We start from the raw sequence: 20,398 nt of genomic DNA, 5'->3' as shown, positions 1-20,398 counted from the left end.
ATCAGGTCTCCCACAACATGAGTTAGGCACGTCTACTTTACTATCGACATCACCATCAGAAATGTTTCGAGAGTCGGAATTTTTTGTTGAATCCGACGTTGAATCGATCGATATAAGAATTAATAAGCCATATAGCTTCACTAATGGTACAAACTTTGAAATAGGTCAACACTTCAAAAGTAAGGATGAATTGAAAAATATGTTGTTGGACGCGGCGATTAAAAATTGTTTTGAAATGAAGATAGTAAAGTCGTGTAAGAAAGTGTTCGTGGTTGATTGTGTTGATCAATAGCATTGTAGTTGGCATCTACGAGCAGTTAAGTTGGAAAACTCTAACTTCTTCAGTATTCAAACACATTACAACGTTCATACTTGTAGTTTGGATAAACGGAAAAAGAAATACCGTCAAGCAAGTGCTGCTATGGTCGCAGAGGTGGTGAAAAAGAACTTCCAAGAAATTAAGCAAACACCAACACCGAAGGGAATAATGGGCATGATGAACTCCCAAGGGGTTGAGATTTCATATTGGAAAGCATGGAGAGGAAAACAACTTGCTAATAATCTTAGGCGAGGTTCACCGGAAGAGAGCTATAAGTTGCTCCCATCTTACTTGTAAATGTTGAAAAAAAGTTAATCCCGACACAATCATGCGATTGTCATTGTTATCCCATTGCTTGAGCTGTTGTGGACTCGGAGAATGACAATGCATGGATATGGTTATTAACAAAGCTTTAAGAGATTGTACGAGATGATGACGATGTTGTCTTCATTAAAGATAGAAATCAAAGCATCAAGAACACGCTGGGAAGAGTTTACAAGAATGCACGACATGGATATTGTATGTGACATATCAAGCAAAATCTCAAATCACGCTTTAAAGGAAGCTAGAGAGTACCCACTGATTTCCATGCTTGGCGCCATTCAAGAATTGACAACTGATTGATTCTATAAGCATCGAAATGAAGCATCATCTTGCAACACTACTTTCACACCAGAGGTTGAGACTATTCTACGTAGGAGATTCCCTAAGGCACAAAAAATAATGGCGAAACCCATTGACATGTATGAGTTCTCAGTCATTGGTGAGACGTACGATGCGGTTGTAGATTTGGGTCAATAAAGTTGTACTTGTCGTGTCTTTGATCTCGATAGACTTCCATGTGCACATGCTTTAGCAGCTTTGAAGACCTTAGAGAATGTGCGTGATTACAGCTCTAGGTATTACACAGTGGATTTATGGTCGCTTGCGTATTCGGAAAAATATACCCGGTTCCATCACATTGTGAGTGGGATATCCCTAAAGAAGCAGAGTTGGTTGATGTTATACCTCCAATAGTTCATAAGAGAAAAGGCATGAATAAGACAAAGAGAATTCATTCGGTGGGAGAGAAGATGTGGAAGTATAGATGTCCAAAATGCAATCAAATTGGAAAAAAACATATCTAGATGTCCTTTGAATGGAGGATAAGCTAGGTCGACACCAACAAAAAAGCGCAAGAAGCGATAAAAAAGTTGCTTATATGTATTATTTTAAATTGGCTTATTTATCGTATGTCCATGGATGTTTGTTTAGCATACATTATTGCTTTCATTTTCTTAGATTGCAGTGACATTAAATTGTGTTTTGTTATCTCTACTATCAATTACGCGTATCTACTGATGAGTAGAGTAACTCTGAGTGTTGGTAGAGTATTCAGCTCTAATGGTCAGTAGAGCAAATCTACTATGCTAGTAGAGCCATATAAACTTTAAAAAAATGTGAAAGAAAACTACTCGGCAACTCTACTGATGAGTAGAGAAACTCTAATTATCGGTAGAGTATTCAGCTCTAATGGTCATTAGAGCAAATCTACTCTCTTAGTAACCATATAAAACCTTAAAAAAAATGTGAAAAAACCTACTCGGTAACTCTACTGATGAGTAGAGAAACTCTAATTATCGGTAGAGTATTCAGCTTTACTGGTCATTAGAGCAAATCAACTCTCCTAGTAGAGCCATATAAAACTTTATAAAAATGTGAAAAAAAACTACTCAATAACTCTACTGATGAGTAGAGAAACACTAATGATCAGTAGAGTATTCAGCTCTAACGGTCATTAGAGTAATTCTACTCTACAGTAGAGTCATATAAAATTTAAAAAATGGTATAGATGAAACTAATTCTAATTAATTATTCATTAATTTTAATTAAAGATATCATACGACACATATTATAGATTAAGCTCATTAATTTTAAATTATTCATATGACTTTGTTATTCTACATGAAACTAACTAATTCTAATAAATTTGTCATTAATGTTATAAATGAAACTAATTTTAATTAATTGTTCACTAATTTTAATTAAATATATCATATGACACATATTATAGATGAAGCTTATTAATTTTAAATTATTAATATGACTTTGTTATTCTACATGAAATGAACTAATTCTAATAAATTTTTCATTAATGTTATAGATGAAAATAATTCTAATTAATTGATCTACCGACTAGTAGATTAGCTCTAATGCTCAGTAGAACACTAGTAATATTGATATACTGACTAGTAGATTAGCTCTAATGCTCTGTAGAACCACTAGTAATATTGATCTACTGACCAGTAGATTAGCTCTAATGCTCAGTAGAGATAATAGTAATATTGATCTACTTCTCAGGAGATTAGCTCTACCACTTTGCTTAAGCATGATTGGCATCATTGTGCAAAGCGGTTCTATAAAAGCTCCAACTCTAAATTCATCACACAATTTCATGTTGCAATAAAAAAACAAATGTCTCACACGTTTGTAAATCTACTTTAACCCCCACCCAATGATTATCATTCACAAGATGAATAGTGTATAATGCTTTCATGTGTTTCCAAGATTTACCTAATTTCAGTGCTTGACCTATCCAATAAGGTTGCAAACCTTCATCACATTTGTAATTCACATCTTGAGCTTTGTCCGTCATGGCAAATATGAGCAGTTGTGTGAAATTGACGTCCAAGAATACAACATCTTAATCAAAGATGTCATTGAACTTATTTTGCCACTTCCTTATGCCGTACATTGCTTCATCGATTTGCTTCAAAATAAAGAGAGAAAAAGTTATGAATTATCAACTAAAATAAATATTAAAATACATTAAAATATTTAATAAATCTAAATACATACCTCGCCCGAAAACCATGCATCGTCCTTAATGATGCCTTCTAAGAATTCCTTATTATGGTTCGTTATACCGTACTCAATTGGAATTCCACTATACAACTTTCTCATGAATTCCTCGAACAAAGCGCTCTTGGTATGTGATACCTCACGTAAAGGAACAAACTTGAGGCCATGATTTCGACGAAACTTCATATATCTCGTGTATGGAGTTCGCATATACAAGGAACGCTTTTTGTTTCTAAATGGCCACCCATTGACCTCGTGCGTACTTCTTTCCTCTTCTTCGACAACTCGTGGTGGTGTCAAGTAATACTCTTCGCTATCTTCATTATCATGATAATCATCCCCAAATGTTGTATGCATGCAATGAATTGTTTCATTGCTTGTGAAGTTGCGGTCACGGTCTTGCAATTCGCAACTACGAGGCTCCGTGGATCGAATCTCGTGAATAAGTGTGCTTTTCAATTGACTCAAGCTTTCATCAAAATGACTCTTTGAGCCACTAAACTTGTCGTCAAAATAACTTTTCAATTGACTAAAGAGCACACCCGAGACATCGTTCATATGAAGAGGTGTAGATGATACGATCGGCGGAGACGTACTATCGTTCATATGAAGAAGTGTAGATGATACGATTGGCGGAGACGTACTAGTTTGCAGTATTGGTGCGTGACCATTTAAATCGCCACCGGTAGATGGTGGCATAGAAGGCACATCAAGTGGAGGAGTAACAACCGTATTTCTTTGTACTAATGCACCTGAGCATAATTTCATCATCAAAGAATCAAGAACTTGGTCATCTTCGTCCGGCAATTTAGTGGATCCACGTAATATCTTCTTCTCTTTTTTCGTTGGAAGCAACAAACCTCGTATGATCTACATTGTATGTAAGATAAAAATCATAAATTTTATTATGGTTTAAAATATTTTTAATTAATCATATTATCTTCTTTTGCAATAGTGTTGGAAATATCGCTCAACTTAGGAGATTTTCGTTTATTCCACTTCTTAGTTTTCCATCGTAAAATGCGTGGATAAGTACTTTCATTTATCAACTCAACGTGTTTCTTTGCTATTGCGGGTACCATCTCATGTATCCATATCTACAAAAAAAGTGTATTTTAATACATGTAAAATAATACATATTAATCTATTGACTAGTAGATAAGCTTTAATGGTTAGTAGAGCAACGATTAATTGATCTACTGACCAGCCTATTGACCAGTAGATCAAATCTAATGGTCAGTAGAGCCACGATTAATTGATCGACTGACCACTAGATCAGCTCTAATTGTCAGTAGAGCCACGATTAACTGATCTACCGATCAGTAGATTATCTATAATTCTCAGTAGAACCATTATTAATATTGATAGAACATGAAAATCATACCTGAAAAACATGTACGAGTCCTAAGAACGTATACGTCTTCTCCTTATTTTTTTTTATTGTTCTTCTAGTTTAGCCTTTATGTCCTTCCTAAGAGCCGCCAATATGCACTTGTACGATTCAACATCCCAATCGAATCGATCGAACACTTCAATATCATCAACTAGCCCAACAATCCAATCATCAATCGGAGTCTTTTTCTCATACCCGAATAAGACACCAGTCAAAAATAAAAGAAGAGCGATCTTAACCTTGTCGTAGTTAATCTTCTTTGTTCTCTCGGGTCCTTTCTTGAGTTCACACTCCAAATTATCAATGTTGATTTTATTCCTACCAAAAAACTAGGTGGCGAGACGTACATTCTGAGATGCTTCATCTTTGATTTTCTCTCTATCTGAAACATGAGTAAAGTTGAGCCCAGGAATCATTTGATAATAATCTTCCATCGAAAATCTCATTGGTGTTGCATTAACCATCATCCACATTTCCTTTTTCTTCTGTCTAAATCTGACGAAGAATAAAGTACCACACCATAAACCAAGAAGATGACCGAATTGTGTCTTCCTGAGAACCTCCAACTCCCTCCTGATAAGACCTTTCTTGATTAGTTTGCAATACTCCTCAAAATTACTTCTTATGGTGATCTTCATCGGAACTGATTGTCCTCCTTCAAAATTGGCTTCAATGCTTCTATATCTTTAATCTGAAAAAAATGTAATAAACAAGTTATAGTTATTATTTTTAATTAATATTGTTTACTCTACTGGTTAGTAGAGTAGTCTATAAAGCAGTAGATCCAAGCACAATTCTAATCTACTGACCGGTAAATTTTACTTTACTCGCGAGTAGTGTTTTATTGAATAAATTAATTTCAAAAAGAACTTTTTTTACCTGAACGATTTGATCAGTTGACGACTCTTCATCGTCGTCACTTTCATGTTCTTCTTCCGATGCATTAGAACCATCATCATTTAAATTCTCTTCTTCGTCTGTGAACTCCACACTCTCTTTGTCCGTGGACTCCATACTCTCTTCGTCCGTGGACTCTTCATCATTCTCTTCGTTTTGTTCTTGTTGTTTTTCCGCTTCTATAATGGATCGGCGAAAACTCGAACTCATTGGAGTACCTAAAAAACGACCAAGAGTTAAAGCATTTTACATTTTTGATTATCAAAAACAAAATTGATTTGCTCTAATAACCGTTACAGCTGAATGGTCTACTGATCATTAGAGTTTCTTTACTCGTCAGTAAGTTTTTTTCACATTTTACCTCAAACTCTTCTGACGAATAGAGAAACTCTAACGATCAATAGAGTATTCAACTCTAATGATCATTAGAACAAATCTACTCTGCAATAGAAAGCCACACATAGAATTTTCATTTTCTGCTCATTTTCTCAAGAAAATGAAAATATGTCAACAAAAATTCAATTCACACAACCCATGGAAAATACAAGAAGATGGGAACAACTTTTTATATAAAACAGCAGGGTTAGTGAGATGGATTGACTTTTACTTGGTTCGTTCATCTCACTGGTTCTGCTCGTGTCAATTCCTAGTATCCCTAAACAAACATAGCCAATTTTAGAATGAGGCTTAACAAGATTAAAGCTTATACATATCGAGTATTTAGTATAAATGCATTCCTACTAATCAGAAAAAGAAAAAACAAAACAATGCCTTCATTCATAGAAACAACTATCTGTGACTGAATAATTTGCATCCCAGGTTTTAATAAGATTTCACAGTGAATTGAAGTTCATTGTTCTTCTCACTCTCTATCTATTTCAAAATCATCAAACATCATAGGAACAAAAATCAGCTTATATAAACAGCCTCTCTTTACCACAAAGCTAGGACCAAAGCTGAAAAAAAATTACCGAGCTCAAGGTACTGCTAACAAAAAAAAAAGCTTCTCTTTACCACAATAAAAGGACCCAATTTCTTCACCACCACCGTATTAATAATAATAATAACTGACCTTTGGGGCGGATCCGGGTTCTCTTGGGACGGAGAGAGAATCAGCCTATTGAGACGAGGAGACCAAGGCGAGAGAAGAGATAGACCCGTTTGGAGGGAGAGGAAGATTTTTTTTTTCTCGTTTCTGCGTTGGTCTGGGTTGCTCGAACGGGGAAGAAGAGCCAGATACGCTCCCTGGGTTTCTGGAGCTGCGTGGGGTTCTATTTTAAATGATGAGGGTATATAGGTATTTTCGAATTTTTGGGCTAAAAAAATAAATATAAAAGAAAATGAATAATAGAAGAGGGTACAAATTAAAACTAACCTTTTATAAATGGAATCGGCTAAATTTTTATAAAAATGAACAGAGAGTGAGAGTGACAGAGCAGAAAAAGAAGCGGACGAAGAAGAAAATGGAGATTGTACGGAAAACCTCATTGAATCCGCCCGAAAAACAAGGGCCCCGAAAACAAGATTACATTTTTCTAAACGGTAAATTCAGTGCTCTCTCTTTTATTTTTATTTTCCCCTGAAAAAAGAATAACATCTAACGGAAAAACCAAATTGGCGGGAAATGTGCAGGAAGGAGATACGTAAGACCATACTACTTCGAGTTCATCGCTCACGTATGTAATTCTTAAGTTATAATAGCGATTACGCTAAATAATGAACACTAATTTAGTGTTATCTTTTTTTTTTTTTTTTTTTTTTTAGGTTAAGAATCGTTGGGCCGGGAAGACCATTGTTGATCTGTTTACCGATGAGTTTAAAGGAAGAAATCATGAATACTATGTAATGAGACTTCTTTTTTTCCTTCATGTTCTTGTCAATTTTATTTATTTATTTTATGTTATGTTTATTGCTAGGATGAAAAAAAAAAGTTTGAGCTTTGGGTGTAGGTCAGTGCAGTAAAATGTGGGAGAATTCAAGTCGACGAAATGACGGTTCCGGTTTCTTACATCGTCAAAACGTCCCAAAAGATCACCCATTTCTTACACAGGTTAATTTGAATGTTTGTTTGCTTGATTTATAAATTAAGAAAGAAAAAAAAAACAAGTGGATTGAGTTAGAGATTGATATCATAAGGGTTTCAGGCATGAACCGCCGGTGTTGGATTTGGGAATAACGATTCTTGAAAAAGGCCCGAATGTCGTCACTATTTGTAAACCAGCATCGGTCCCGGTGAGTCACTAATTTTGAAATTTATTTATCGAATTGTTAAGTTGAATTTATGTTATGAAATATTTTTTAGGTTCATCCGTGCGGCCAATATCGGAAGAACACCGTTGTTGGAATTCTTGAAGCGGAGCATGATTTGACTCCCATATTTCGTATCCATACCAAAAAATAGCTTATAGAAGAGGCGTTTCTCTGTTGGTATAAAAACATTTCCAGATATGCCTTGTTAATCTGTTTTTGTAAGGTTTGACTATTCCCTTGACCATGGAAATCAGCCATTCATCGATTGGACCGATTGGTCTCGGGACTCCTTATCTTGGCGAGAAATGCGAAGCAAGCCGACATTTTTCGGCAGCAGGTTAGTGATCCTTTAGCTGTGTTCCTCCTCTCAGAAAAATTTTTAATTTTTATTTTTATGAATTTAGAAATAAATCTTTTGGACTTCTCGAGAAGTTCCGCTCTCTTACAATTTTCAAATCCTTCATTTCCCTCACGGTCTTCTCTGTCTCTAGACTAACAATGTCGTAACAAGTTCTAGGTTCTTCTGAATGTTACACCCTTATTTCCTCAATTCCAAGTCCATAGCACAATTACACAACCATAGGAAACTTGTGGGAATAATTTTATCAATAATGTCAACTTTACGTAGCTGTACACCTTGATTAGCTTCTCGAGCTCGAGAGGCCTACGCCAAAGTGATCCTACCTCAAGTTCACCGACTACGCCTTGGTCTTTGGAGACTCGAGAAGGAAAAATCGGTAGAACCCCTTTTTATACATTGTCCAACAATATCTTCCGTGGAATTTCATTTCTCGGAATCAGCGTCCCCGGAGCCGAGATCGACGGGTTCGTGGACCGTTTTGGATGCAATGTCTGATTTGTGGCCTATCTCCTTCGTGGGAGTGTCTGTAGGAGGAAGCCCGAAATCGTAAGATATATGGGACATGGCTGTGGCCAAGGTCTCTAAGGGTGTATTTAGAATTGAAGAGGGAAAAGAAAATCCGACCGATTTTCCTTGTGTTGTTTGGAATGAGAGAAAATAAGAGGGACAGGGAAAATATGTGGGAAAATGTGGTTACTTAACATGGGATTCCGAGTTCCAATTTCCTTGGAAAATTGGGTGGAAAATGAAATCAATCTAAATATTTTCATGTGGGCCCACGTTTTTGTTTCTTTTCTCATCATCCCCCATTCGCTTCCCATCATATTTTCTATGACTTGCAAACACATTATATAAGTTTAATTTTCTCTCATATATTCACTTTCCCTCGCATTTTCTTGGTTCCGAACGGAGCTTAAGCGTCTTGATGGATGGCGAAAAGGGTTTCTCTGCCAAAAGCGGTGATTTGGTCCTTTTATAGCGGTCCTCTTGGCTCTTCCTACTAATTTATAATCGATCTTCAAGATGCCCTAAATCATTCGTTCAATGATTGAGAGAATGATGCTCAGACATATTGTGTGAAGGGTATAAAGTAGCCCGCTCTTGCAACCATTCGAAGTCCTTTGGACGTCAATTTCCTCGGTTCCGATGTTTGATTCGGCCGTGTCAAACAGAAACGTGTTAGTTCTCCGTTTTGGGGAGGACTTTGCAATCTTGGACCCGAGGGTGTCTGGTAAGGTGTTGTGGAACCTCAAGACAACTAGGAATCTCACGAGAAGAGGAACCACGACCACACTGAGAATTAACAGAAGCACGCGCTCTAGTTTGTAATCTTTCTTTGGCCACCCCGAAGCTTTCTTTTATTTTTCTTATTTGAGTTTGTTCTAGATTAAAAAAAAAATATATATATCGGTAATTCTTGGCTTGCCCGACAAATGATTTCTGCATCGTTCGTGTATTTTATTAATCATGGTTGCAAGTTACTACCCCTTATTCATTGTGTAATCATTTCTTGTTATACGTCATTAAATGATGGAACACGACTCCTGCTTCGGTACTTCCACTTTTTCTTCAAGTCGTATAAAATCCTTGTAATATTTGAAAGAATTATTCTACTTGCAGATTGAGGCGGGGAAGGTGCATAAACAATATGTTGCTAAAGTCCTAGGGGTATTCCCCGAGAAAGAGGTATGTATATGAATATAGATTATATACCTCTCATGTTATAACAAAACACGGAAATAGCTATCGGTGCACAGTCATAAGATTATCACGATAAACGTACGACGAATGGTTGTCTTGAATGCTTTTTTTTTTTTTTTTTTTTATTTATATTTTTATTATTTAAATACTCATCCATTGATCTCTATAATAACAAAGTACGAGCTGGACAAGTTAAACATTTGAATGCTTTTCCACACATGCAGATAGTTGTAGATGCGAACATAGATCATAACGCTCGGGAACAAAGAAGCACCGCAGAGGTACATTATTTTAACGAAAGATAGTCCTTTCCAAAAGAATTAAGCTTGATTTTTTATTTAATTTTTTTTTATATGGAGTTCCGAACTCATGGTGTGTAGGTGGGAGATTCTAGTGGTGATGCACCGACAAAAGGCAAGGCTTCGTGTACTAAATTCACTAGAATGAACACCGACGGGGTTCATAGCATTGTCTTGTGTGAACCAGTCACGGGTCGAACACATCAAGTAAGCATTTTGTTCGATTCTTTTATTGCATTTCACAGGTCAAAAAATCATTTTTTTTCCCTCAACATTTTGGAATTGCTCTATTTTGTCTTATGCAGATACGCGTCCACTTGCAATTCACAGGCCATCCCATAGCCAATGACTTGCTTTACCTTTCCAAAGAAGGCGTAGATCGCTCCGTTGAAGGATTAAGTGCCGAAAGAGCCACTGCGAGTTCAGACCGATCTTTGCGAAATGGCTCTTGTGAGAACGAAGAAGGGTTCGTTAATGATTTCAGCATCGATCCCATGTGTACCAACTGTCCGAACTTGGGTCCCTATGGGTAAGAAAATCGTCAAATTTTTTATTTTTTATTTTTTTATTTTTTTTTTTTTTATTCACTTGTGGCACTCAATCTGATGTTGCTATATCACAAAAAAAAAAAAAAAAACCCATAGAACTACAGCTTGTCAAGATTTGATGATGGTGTGAATTGAACTAAGGAAATTGATCAAGAGAAGATCATTGTATTGCAGATATGATGGCGATGAAGAGGGTTTGTGGCTGCATTGTGTCAAGTATTCAGGCCCAGATTGGACTTATGAATGCCCATTTCCAGATTGGTCTACATTAAGCTAAACAATGTTTTTTTTTAATTTTTTTTTTTATATACTCATACATCATTTCTAATCTCCAGATCGTGCTTACACTTGTTAGAGTAAAAGAATCTATTGCTTTTTCCTTAAAAAGATTAGGAAATCTGGTTAAGACCTTAATATATACTATTACTCTTGGAAAGAGTTTGAGAAATTAAAAGAAAGAAAAAGACAAAAAAAAAAAACGACTTTTTATTATTTATTTATTTATGAATGAATGCCCTGAGTCATCTTTTCTATATATCTTTAAACCTAATTTTGGGAGTAGATTTTATTCCTCCAAAATTTCAGCTATGAAGTGTGTAAATTGGACTCCATAGAGTAGTGTTGTTTGATCTTTTAGATGATACTAGCTAGTTTGTAGTAACAGAAAATCCGATGAAAGTCAAATGTTCAATAATATCCAAGATAAAAAGTTCAAAAAATAGAAGAAAAAAATTTAGTTTAGATTTTGTTAGTGGTTAATTAATTGCTTCGAGTGAAGATGAGAATGAGAGATAAAAGAGAGCGTAATGAAAAAGGAAAGTTTATTTTTACCAGAAGATTTTTTATTTTATTTTATTTTTTATTTTTTTGTGTCTAAAAATGTTAGTTAATTAGAAAGTAAAATAAGTAAAATTTTCCCTTTGAGGTTCAAGTTCTCCATATTTTCACAAAGAGTAGCACAAAGCAAAGTCTCCATAAGACTCTCAAACAAGTAGTCGATTAATGCGCAAGGTTGAATATTCACAGCCCAAAAAAGCAGTTGAAAATGGCAGTGATTTTCATGGTGTTTTATCTTTCCCCTATCTCTGTCGCTTTTTAGAAGGAAATGATAACAATAGTAATAAATTAATTGTGCCAGAAAACTGGCATCAAGCAAGCAAAAGCTACTATATAAGAGATAGAGAATCAAGTGGTGAGTGGATTATTGCATCATTATCATATGGAATAGAAAAGTTAATCACCACAGTTAGGCACTGTTTTGTGGGCTCTACTTTAAAAAAGCACTTAATTAGCTTAGGCTCATATCAAGGTCCGTACACACAAAGTCATACATATTCCATATAGATTGGCTATAGCTTGGTATTGCAATAGTATAGGCATATGTTTGACCACCTTTCTTCTTGTGGTTGTCTCGTCACTCTCATAACACTAATATTTTAGTTGATGTATTTTTTTTGTTTGAATCTATGCTTTGTGAAATAATTAATGAGGATTAGAGAATGTTAACATACGATAACGATAGTATTATGGTAATCAATGGGACAAGTGTTGGGTTCATCTACAGAGACCATTATTTACTTTGAATATGAAATCAATACAACTAAGAAACTATTATAAGTTTTGTGTATATGCTATGTATATAGCTTTTTTTATTTATTATTTTTTATGCTTTGTGGTATTTCGATTTTACGGTTATAGTACCCATTTTTTCACTCAATATTGATCTCTGCATTAATTTGCTAATCAATCGGAGTCCACACATTTATTCAAAACAAGATAATAGATTCATTGTAAAAAAAAATAAGGTTACATGAGTCACACACTTAACATTCCATCTAATAATTGATGGGAGTTAGACAAAAAGCGCAACGTTTACCGTAATTTCAAAGATCAAGATTGCTAGGAAAAAAAATTAATAAACCCCCCCGCCAATTTGCCACAACCCGTAATCGTATACTAAAGACCATAAACGTATGTCGTTGTCTCTTGCAATCTCTGCGCAAAGTAAAGATGAGATCTGATTTCGTTTTGCTTTTCATTTTGACGGTGCTTGATTGCATATTATTCAGTCACTTGTTTCATCTTTTGTTCTAATTTGGAGACAGATTGGCTACCTTCCACTATCCCGATTTATGTATCCTATTAGATTTCTGTCTATACAGACTGAATAATCAACTTCTTCATGATCGTCGGACCGCGATTGATCGAATTTTTCCATTAACCGTTGTGAGTATTTTGAAATAATTTTATGTGTGTTTGATTTGTAATGTGGTCTATGTCATTCTCTTTGTCGGAAGAATAGACAAGATGAACCGCCACTTGTACGGAGGATTATATTTATTTTGACCTGAATCCTACTTTGGCCTTGTTTTAAGATGCTATATATTCTCCGATAGCAGTGGGTGTTTCACCATTAATCTAATGAAATGGTCCTAGCAATTAATAAATGGGTCACGAGCGTCAATGAGGTTTATTTTTATTGGTCTCCTATTGTTTTTAGAGCTTATTACTGCTTCACAAACGTTGATCATACACTAGACTGGAACGATAGGAAATGGTTTTCAGTTAGACTAATTGAAAAAAAAAGAAAAAGAAAAAGGAATAGAACAAAATGAGAAATTGGTTTGATGAATAATTTTAACAATACAAAGTTACAAATACACACGTATAGGCTTGGTTGAAATGTCTCAAGTTAAAAGGCTTAGTTGATTAAATTTCCATCTTTGAGCATTGCTAGTTGTAATAGCTCAAAAAGAGTACACAAAACTGCTTTTAGTGAAGAGGTTGGGTAAAAGTAGGCATATATATGGTTTTACAACCCAACTTTTAATTTATTATATTTTCTCAGACCCAACTTTTAATTCTATTGCATAAGTTAACATCATTCACTTTCACACAACTCTATATTATGTTATGGAGTCCAATATTAAGTCACTTTTATATTAGCCGGCCCTAAGAAACCCTCTTTGTCAAAAAACTAAACACCCAAATCTAAGAAAACATCCAGATCTAGATTTAGATCTCTCCCCTGGGGTCAAATCTGGCGGAGACTTCGGTCACCGATTGTCTCTCGGCTCCGGGGGAGGAAGTACGGCGGATCTACACCGACAAAAAGAGTCAAGAGCAGTGTGGTGATGGAGGTTTTGTGTGACAGTGTGTGTCATGTTTTTTGTTGCAGCGTGGTTCCTCGGTGGCAGAGGCATGGCGGATCGGTTCATTGACGTCTCCTCTGCGTCGGCGGTGCGCCTCGGAGCCTCGGTGACGAAGTGGCTCCTCCGCTCCTCATCGACGGTGGTGCGGCTCGTCTCACGGCGACGGCAGCGCGTCTCTGTGCCTCAACGACAACGGAGGGGCTCGGCTCTTCGGCGATAGTGGGGCAGCGTGGTTCATCGGCAACAACAGCGTGACGTGGCTCTTCGTAGTCATCTTCCTCCCATCGTATCGATGTTGACTCTCGTGTGTCGGACTCTGGTTTCGATTTTAGATTTTCTTTTCAGTCTCAGTATTAGGAGGTGGATTAGCCGTTGTCTCCTTTGTCGTTTTGGATTTCCTGTTAGAGTTTTCTCTATGCAGGCAGAAGAATCATCTTCTTCTTGGTCACCGGATCAAGGTTGATTGGATTTCTCCATCATCCGTTATGGATATTTTGAAAGAGCCATATATGTGCTCGATTTCTCTTGTGCTCGTTGTTCTTCCTTTTGTCGGAAGTATGCACAAATTTGCGCGATTATCTGAACTTAGTGTTAGATTCACTTCGACTTAGGTTTGTTGTGTTTCTTGTACTAAGATGTAATTCTTCTGTATTTCTGGGTATTTTACCCATTTCTTAATGGAAATCTGTTTATATTAAAAAAAAAAAACTTTCGCGCAACTCTATAGGCTTGAATGTCCAAAATGCAATAAGTACACATGAGTTCTCTTGCTACAAAAGTAGAGGGAATAATTTCTTACTTCAATTTCAATATACGAAAACACCTCAAAAAGCTAATATATAGTTAATCCTAACAAATTTATCAAGACAACTATTTATACTAGCGTTAAATTTCTTTTTAACTTTCCATATAAACTCAGTCAACATCAATCCAAATTAAAAATATATTCCAATTTTCGATCTACATATATATATATATATATATATTATATTATATATATGAATAAAATGTTATTACAAATCCAAAGACTAATGTCTCCTAAAAATAAAACAGTTTTGGAAATTGTAGCCATCACAGAAATAATGCTTCTCTTTGAGTGTGTGTATGTACGTGTGTGTGTGTATATATATATATATATATATATATATATATATATATATATATATATATATATATAAATATTGCAATAATTATCTCACGAAGAGCACTTGGTTCCAGCACGCAGTCTCGAGAACTACAAGAGACTAGGCAAGATTTTCTCTATACAGACGAATCTAATAAAAGAGGGATTGTAAATGAGGGTGCTAAATCGATAGATGAAGTTTTCTGGTCGAGTCTTAGTGTAAAATTGTGCATGTCCCTGCATCTGTCACTTTCTCATCTATTTATAGAGCTTGGAGCCAAGTACATGCCTACGTTAGGTGAACAAGTCCACGTTTTGGCAGTTTTCGAATAATCGTTCCCAAACGTGTGTAGTGGGTAGTTACTTTCTCGTGTGCTCGAAATAACTGTCGATCTAGCTGTGCATTTTATTTAAGTTTTATTTATTTACGCGTGTTTCATTTGTTTGTCTAGTCTTTTACCTATTAGCTTTTCTTTTCTTTGAAGTTCTGTTAGATATGGTTCGTTCTTGCCTTATGAATTGATCGTTCTTTATCTTATTTGTTTCTTGGGCCTATTTTACTCGTGCTCGGTGTTGAATTTCTGTTCTCGGAGCATCTGAGCTCTCTCTTGCTCGGAGTAGGTAAATTATATGAGTATATTTATTTTTTCTTGAACTTTGAGTATTTATCTATTAGCTAGGCTTGTTGTCAGCGCGCATATATGTATATACATGGACGAAGCCAGGAATCTAGATTAGAGGGGGCTAATTTGCAACAAAAAATTCAAGGGGGGTTGATTTGTAAACTTTGAGAGTAAAAAAAAATGTAAAAATAAAATAAAAATGGGCAAAAAATGCAATTTTTTTTAGGGGGCTATAACCCCCTCTCACTCCCATGTGGCTTCGTGCCAGTATATATATATATATATATATATATATATATATATATATATATATATATATATATATATGTGTGTGTGTGTGTGTGTGTGTGTGTGTGTGTGTGTGTGTGTGTGTGTGTGTGTGTGTGTGTGTGTGTGTGTGTGTGTGTGTGTGTTTGACGTAAAATAATATGCACTATTCAGCAATTTTACTTTAAGCAATGTTTGGGGTTCATGATCAATAGAATTCCGACGCAAGAAAATTTATATATAAATATGAAAATTAAATAAGAAATGGTGGACAGAATTTGATGGTCATTGTCGTCCTTCGTAACGTGCAACAAATATTCTTTTTTGGGTTTGTGGAATCATGTGACCGAAAGCTTAGGAACCCTAATTATGGTTTTAATTTTCTTCTATGAGTTTCGAAATGATGAAACTTCAAAGTTTAAACAACTCAAAGTTAAATCGCAATCCCAAAGCGTACGTAGTGACCATTATTAAACAATATATAACAAGGCCTACCTGAAGAAGAGCCTTTGATTCAGGAGAATTCTGACGCACAATGGAAATCCAACGCGATTGTAATTAAGTAATTAACTATATATATATGTATGTATTCACATATATTTAAAAAATTACACTATGTACTATTACCATTACACTATATTATCAACATCATGACTATATAATAAAGGCTGATTAGTTTGTGTCGTTTTGTTAAAGCAGCGTAATTGCATTACGGAATCAATTGAGATAGAAATTTAATTTTTATGGAACAAAAAAATTACATTAATTGGTTTCGATCTTAAAACCCTAAAAATGTAATATTAAGTGTCGAGTACGACAAAATAATGTCTATTTGACGTACAATTGATGATGGCCGGTCATTATAAAGCTATTTAGTTACTTTTTCATAAATATATGTCTAAAATTCTCGTACTCTCTTTTGGGGCAACATATAATTAATTATGAAAGCCAATGTGTCCAGGAGAAATTCTTGGACTATGTAGCGACACTTTGTTGGAGATCATTTAAAGTTTCCAGTCTCTTGTACGTAAAAAACTATTTTATATAATCGTCATCTTTTGTATTTTGTAGTACTTCTATCCTATGGTAGAAGTGACTTTATTAATTCAAGATTCTCGACAATTAAAAAATTTATTTATTTTTTAGAGACGAGAAAAACAATGTACCATCCAATATATATATATGCCCAAGAGTGGTGAGTCATTAATACTGGCTAGCATTAAAATACAGACGTATATAATTTATATACCTTTGTACTAAGCTTGAAAAACATTGTTCTCTCAGGTTTTTTTTTTTTTTTTTTTTTTTTTTTTTTTTTTTTTTTTTTTTGTGTGTGTGTGTGTGTGTGGAGAAATTGCCACATAGGTGTTAACTATCATTAATTGTCACAACGCGCCAAAGTTCATAACAAACATGCATATAGATGACACTGATTATAAGAGGACGAAATTATGATTCCTAAAATAATTATGGTAGCAATGAAATAGTTGAGGAATATAAATAATTTCTTTGATATCATTCACACACAAAAAAAAAAATGATAAATATTTATACATACACACAAGTTAAATTCTATTTACATCGCAATGATTATCATATGTATACTAATAATAATTAGAAGTAGCATCATTTTTATTATTAATTATTCACTTTCTAATCATTCAAACTTTTGACACTAGAGCAAAGTAAGCCATTAGAAATTAGATTCTCCACTATTTGGATTCCGAAAGATTTGGTATTTTTAGGGTCTGAACCTTTTGCACAGTTCCAAACTAAATATATGCCGATAATAAAAATATCAGTACGAACAATAGCTAATAAAGAAACCACGAATAAGCACCACAGCAAGTAGATTCGTTTGAAAGATCTAAGATATGATCTCATATATATGTATAATAATGGTTTTTTTGTTCTACCTTAAATTGCTAAGCAGCTCATTCCCGACAATTTTTCTTTGTTTCTCCCTTGTAATCCTATGGTAGGATCGATACTCTTAGAAATTTGTATGTATGTTAAAAAAAAATGTTCATAAAAGGAAACAAAAGAACTAACTTTTTTAGTGACCATCTAAACTAAACCATATAGGACCACGTAACTTTTATCAAGCACTAATGGATAACTCCAATTATTTAGTGAATATTTGTCTTGCCTCTCTAAATTTATGTTATAAGTTATAACCATCTTTTTTTCCCTTCTTTAGTGCATGATTTCGGCTAAATTTGGTTATTTATTTATTTTTAATCTTCCTCCAAAGAGTTTCAGTTGCAAATTATATTCATTTCTTCATGGGTGATTACTACTATATGATCAAACTCATAGTTATAAATCGCAATATGACTTTAAAGAAAGTAGATACAAATAACAGAATAATTATTAAAATGGCTAACTTAAGAATTTAAATGAAAGATACATAATAGCATGCAGGATAGTATGACGATACAACAAGTACATTGAGCCCTTAGGCTGTTACACATGCAAAGCAATATCACCTTAGAAATTGAAACCATAATAAGAAGGGACATAATTAATTTAAACCTAGTTATACCACCAACGTTAGAAAATTAAGTACATGCAAATTAGACTGCAACATAAATAACATTAATATATGTTTATATGTATATCCCTTCATAAGCTTTACGTCAAACTTGAGTAGAACCGTCCTTCTTGATTTCCTCGTTCTCAACTGCGATGATTGGCGTCACAACAACTGCGCTGATTTCAGTTGGACAAACAAACGAGCCGATCTTCACAACGTCGATGACATGTTCCGTCAGCTCTTGAAGCTTTGGCTCTTGGAGAACTGTCTTCTTTGCGTTCTTGTAGATCACGTAAAGTGCCATCTGAACGATGCCAAAGATAAACCCTAGTATGTTGGGGAACTAATGGGACAAAAAGTGGAAAAGGGAAAAAAAGAAGTCAATAACTACGCAACTAATTGTGAAAATAGATTGTATGATTTTTGAATCTTCACTCACAGCAATGTTGTAGTCCTTGAGCATGAGACCATAGAAGAACCACATGACCGCACCCAAAGTTAAGAAGAATGACAAAGGGAATGGCATGAACTCCACACTTTTGGTTTTGATCACTTTGCTCTGCCAATTGATTTTGTGAAATACCATGTTAGTTTCAAAATAAAATAAAATAAAGAATGAAAACACTAGTGAGAGACACGGCTAACTACGATTAGTACGCTAATTACCATGACGAAAAGAGGCGAAGCAAAAACGCTAAGATTGAAGACTAGACAAATCCATCCGACGGCTTGTAGACGCTTTTCGGCTTTGGCTAGGAACATGGTCAACCCGAGCATCAATCCGTACCCAAAAACGTTCAAGATGAGGACGAGCTTCACGGTGTCCATCTGCATTAAATTTTGCAATAATAATATAATTAACTTAATTTGATATAACAATCAATGGAAGAAGAAATAATAATATATAATAATAGTAATTTCGTAGTGGTCGGCGGGGGTTCAATACCCTAGATTTCTTGGGAGCGTAAAAGATGAACAAGACAATGTAGATGGTCTCAATGACACAGCCAACTGAGTTAATAGTGATGAGAAGAAGAGCGTCTTTCTTGAGCAAAGCATAGTATATCCATAGTAAACAGCTGAGAAGTCCAACCACATAAGGGAGAGATTGAAACCCCTCAGCTGTTTTCTTCTTGTAGATCTTGTGGAATGTTGGGCTGTATATACATAGCAAATTTAGTAGTAGAAGAAGAAATAAAAATGATTTCAATATATATATATATATATATATATATATATATATATATATATATTTCCGTGTGTGTGTATTCTATGCTTACATTGGAGCAAGGAACACCATGAAGGAGACGATGTTACCTAATTCACAAGAAGAATGAAACGAGAGAAAAAAAAATTAGTTTCTAGGGCCAGAGAAAATTATTTGGTTATGAATAGTGAGACATGCATTTTAATCATCCATAGTACGTGAGGTTTTTGAATTGGTTTATGACCATGTGTTACGTACTATTTTACGTGACTTGCGCTGTAAGCAATGATTTCTACATGATAAGTATTGAAGAGAAAATACAAGGATATGTTTAGAATACATGCATGGTTGAAGGAACAATACCAAGGAGGCCAAAAGCAAAAGTGAGGGAGTGGTGACCTTCCATATCTAATGAGTTTGGAGTTTTAAGTTGAAAACTCAAATTCACTAAATATTAAACTATAAGAGTAATAGGTATATATATATCTCTCGCTTATACTCTTGCTTAGTAAATCACTTATTTATGCTTTGGTGAAGTCATTAGCAAATGTGCAAGGCGTTTATATAGGGATGAGAGAACATCGAACTCAGTCCAAGTTGCATTTAAAATAATGCAAAAGAATGAATGTAGCCCTTGGGGCAATATACTTACTTTCCAGTTGTTTTTTACTTTAATTAACTTGATCTGAAAAGCTTTTTTTTACCCCTGTTGCATTATGTATCCTTATTGGGTTAATGCGCTTATTTCCAAAGCAAATACCAATTTACCAACTTTGAGCCGTAGTTTGCTATAATACTATTCCAAGGTACATTCACATAACATTCTTGATCAGGGCCCCACAAAAAATTCAATCTTTCTGATTTGGCACCCACCAAGTGGT

General features: G+C 34.9%; 3 protein-coding genes across 5 annotated transcripts; 1 reads left to right on the top strand and 2 right to left on the bottom strand.

Moving 5' to 3' along the window:
- Positions 1 to 4,085: 4,085 nt before the first annotated feature.
- LOC149383185 (uncharacterized) lies at positions 4,086 to 6,759 on the bottom strand. 3 transcript variants are annotated; one of them, XM_089629012.1, is made up of 5 exons: positions 6,523 to 6,757; positions 6,058 to 6,105; positions 5,433 to 5,668; positions 5,211 to 5,244; positions 4,086 to 5,163 (listed from the first exon to the last, which is right to left on the bottom strand). In XM_089629012.1, the coding sequence occupies exons 2-5, from the start codon at positions 6,068 to 6,070 to the stop codon at positions 4,883 to 4,885; spliced, it is 564 nt and encodes a 187-aa protein (XP_089485138.1). In that variant the 5' UTR covers positions 6,071 to 6,105; positions 6,523 to 6,757; the 3' UTR covers positions 4,086 to 4,882. The 3 variants fall into 3 exon arrangements, 1 of the variants encoding a protein (XP_089485138.1); XR_016301771.1 differs by lacking the exon at positions 6,058 to 6,105 and having other exon boundaries at positions 4,090 to 4,257; positions 4,545 to 4,935; positions 5,073 to 5,244; positions 6,523 to 6,751; XR_016301772.1 differs by lacking the exon at positions 6,058 to 6,105 and having other exon boundaries at positions 4,086 to 4,257; positions 4,545 to 5,244; positions 5,363 to 5,668; positions 6,523 to 6,759.
- A 59-nt stretch (positions 6,760 to 6,818) lies between these two features.
- On the top strand, positions 6,819 to 11,124 carry LOC149383184 (Pseudouridine synthase family protein). The gene is made up of 12 exons (XM_089629011.1): positions 6,819 to 6,992; positions 7,083 to 7,126; positions 7,215 to 7,292; positions 7,400 to 7,500; positions 7,595 to 7,682; positions 7,753 to 7,831; positions 7,955 to 8,037; positions 9,682 to 9,747; positions 9,987 to 10,043; positions 10,143 to 10,268; positions 10,367 to 10,590; positions 10,784 to 11,124. The coding sequence occupies exons 1-12, from the start codon at positions 6,914 to 6,916 to the stop codon at positions 10,884 to 10,886; spliced, it is 1,128 nt and encodes a 375-aa protein (XP_089485137.1). The 5' UTR covers positions 6,819 to 6,913; the 3' UTR covers positions 10,887 to 11,124.
- A 2,791-nt stretch (positions 11,125 to 13,915) lies between these two features.
- Positions 13,916 to 19,923, bottom strand: LOC149383183 (bidirectional sugar transporter SWEET10-like). The gene is made up of 7 exons (XM_089627704.1): positions 19,881 to 19,923; positions 19,591 to 19,627; positions 19,257 to 19,467; positions 18,977 to 19,138; positions 18,750 to 18,869; positions 18,420 to 18,653; positions 13,916 to 14,077 (listed from the first exon to the last, which is right to left on the bottom strand). The coding sequence occupies exons 1-7, from the start codon at positions 19,921 to 19,923 to the stop codon at positions 13,916 to 13,918; spliced, it is 969 nt and encodes a 322-aa protein (XP_089483830.1).
- Between the last annotated feature and the right edge of the window lie 475 nt (positions 19,924 to 20,398).

Source organism: Urtica dioica, chromosome 10 (genome assembly GCF_054948205.1).
Source record: "Urtica dioica subsp. dioica isolate 48M chromosome 10, U.dioica_male_clone48M_v1_H2, whole genome shotgun sequence".
NCBI lineage: Eukaryota > Viridiplantae > Streptophyta > Magnoliopsida > Rosales > Urticaceae > Urtica > Urtica dioica.
The sequence above is the reverse complement of the archived record's forward strand: the minus strand, read 5'-3'. Positions and strand labels throughout refer to the sequence as shown.

What these genes read in the sequence shown, in the direction of transcription:
- LOC149383185 (XM_089629012.1), bottom strand. An exon ending in CAACTGATCAAATCGTTCAG is followed by an intron (nt 5,245 to 5,432) that starts GTAAAAAAAGTT and finishes CATTTTTTTCAG; the next exon opens with ATTAAAGATATAGAAGCATT. An exon ending in AGCATTGAAGCCAATTTTGA is followed by an intron (nt 5,164 to 5,210) that starts AGGAGGACAATC and finishes GAAGTAATTTTG; the next exon opens with AGGAGTATTGCAAACTAATC.
- LOC149383184 (XM_089629011.1), top strand. Translation starts at nt 6,914, where the DNA reads ATGGAGATTGTACGGAAAACCTCATTGAATCCGCCCGAAAAACAAGGG. An exon ending in TGATTTGACTCCCATATTTC is followed by an intron (nt 7,832 to 7,954) that starts GTATCCATACCA and finishes CATGGAAATCAG; the next exon opens with CCATTCATCGATTGGACCGA. An exon ending in TCACGGGTCGAACACATCAA is followed by an intron (nt 10,269 to 10,366) that starts GTAAGCATTTTG and finishes TGTCTTATGCAG; the next exon opens with ATACGCGTCCACTTGCAATT.
- LOC149383183 (XM_089627704.1), bottom strand. Translation starts at nt 19,923, where the DNA reads ATGGAAGGTCACCACTCCCTCACTTTTGCTTTTGGCCTCCTTG. An exon ending in TTTTGCTTTTGGCCTCCTTG is followed by an intron (nt 19,628 to 19,880) that starts GTATTGTTCCTT and finishes CTTGTGAATTAG; the next exon opens with GTAACATCGTCTCCTTCATG. An exon ending in ACGCTCCCAAGAAATCTAGG is followed by an intron (nt 19,139 to 19,256) that starts GTATTGAACCCC and finishes AATTTAATGCAG; the next exon opens with ATGGACACCGTGAAGCTCGT.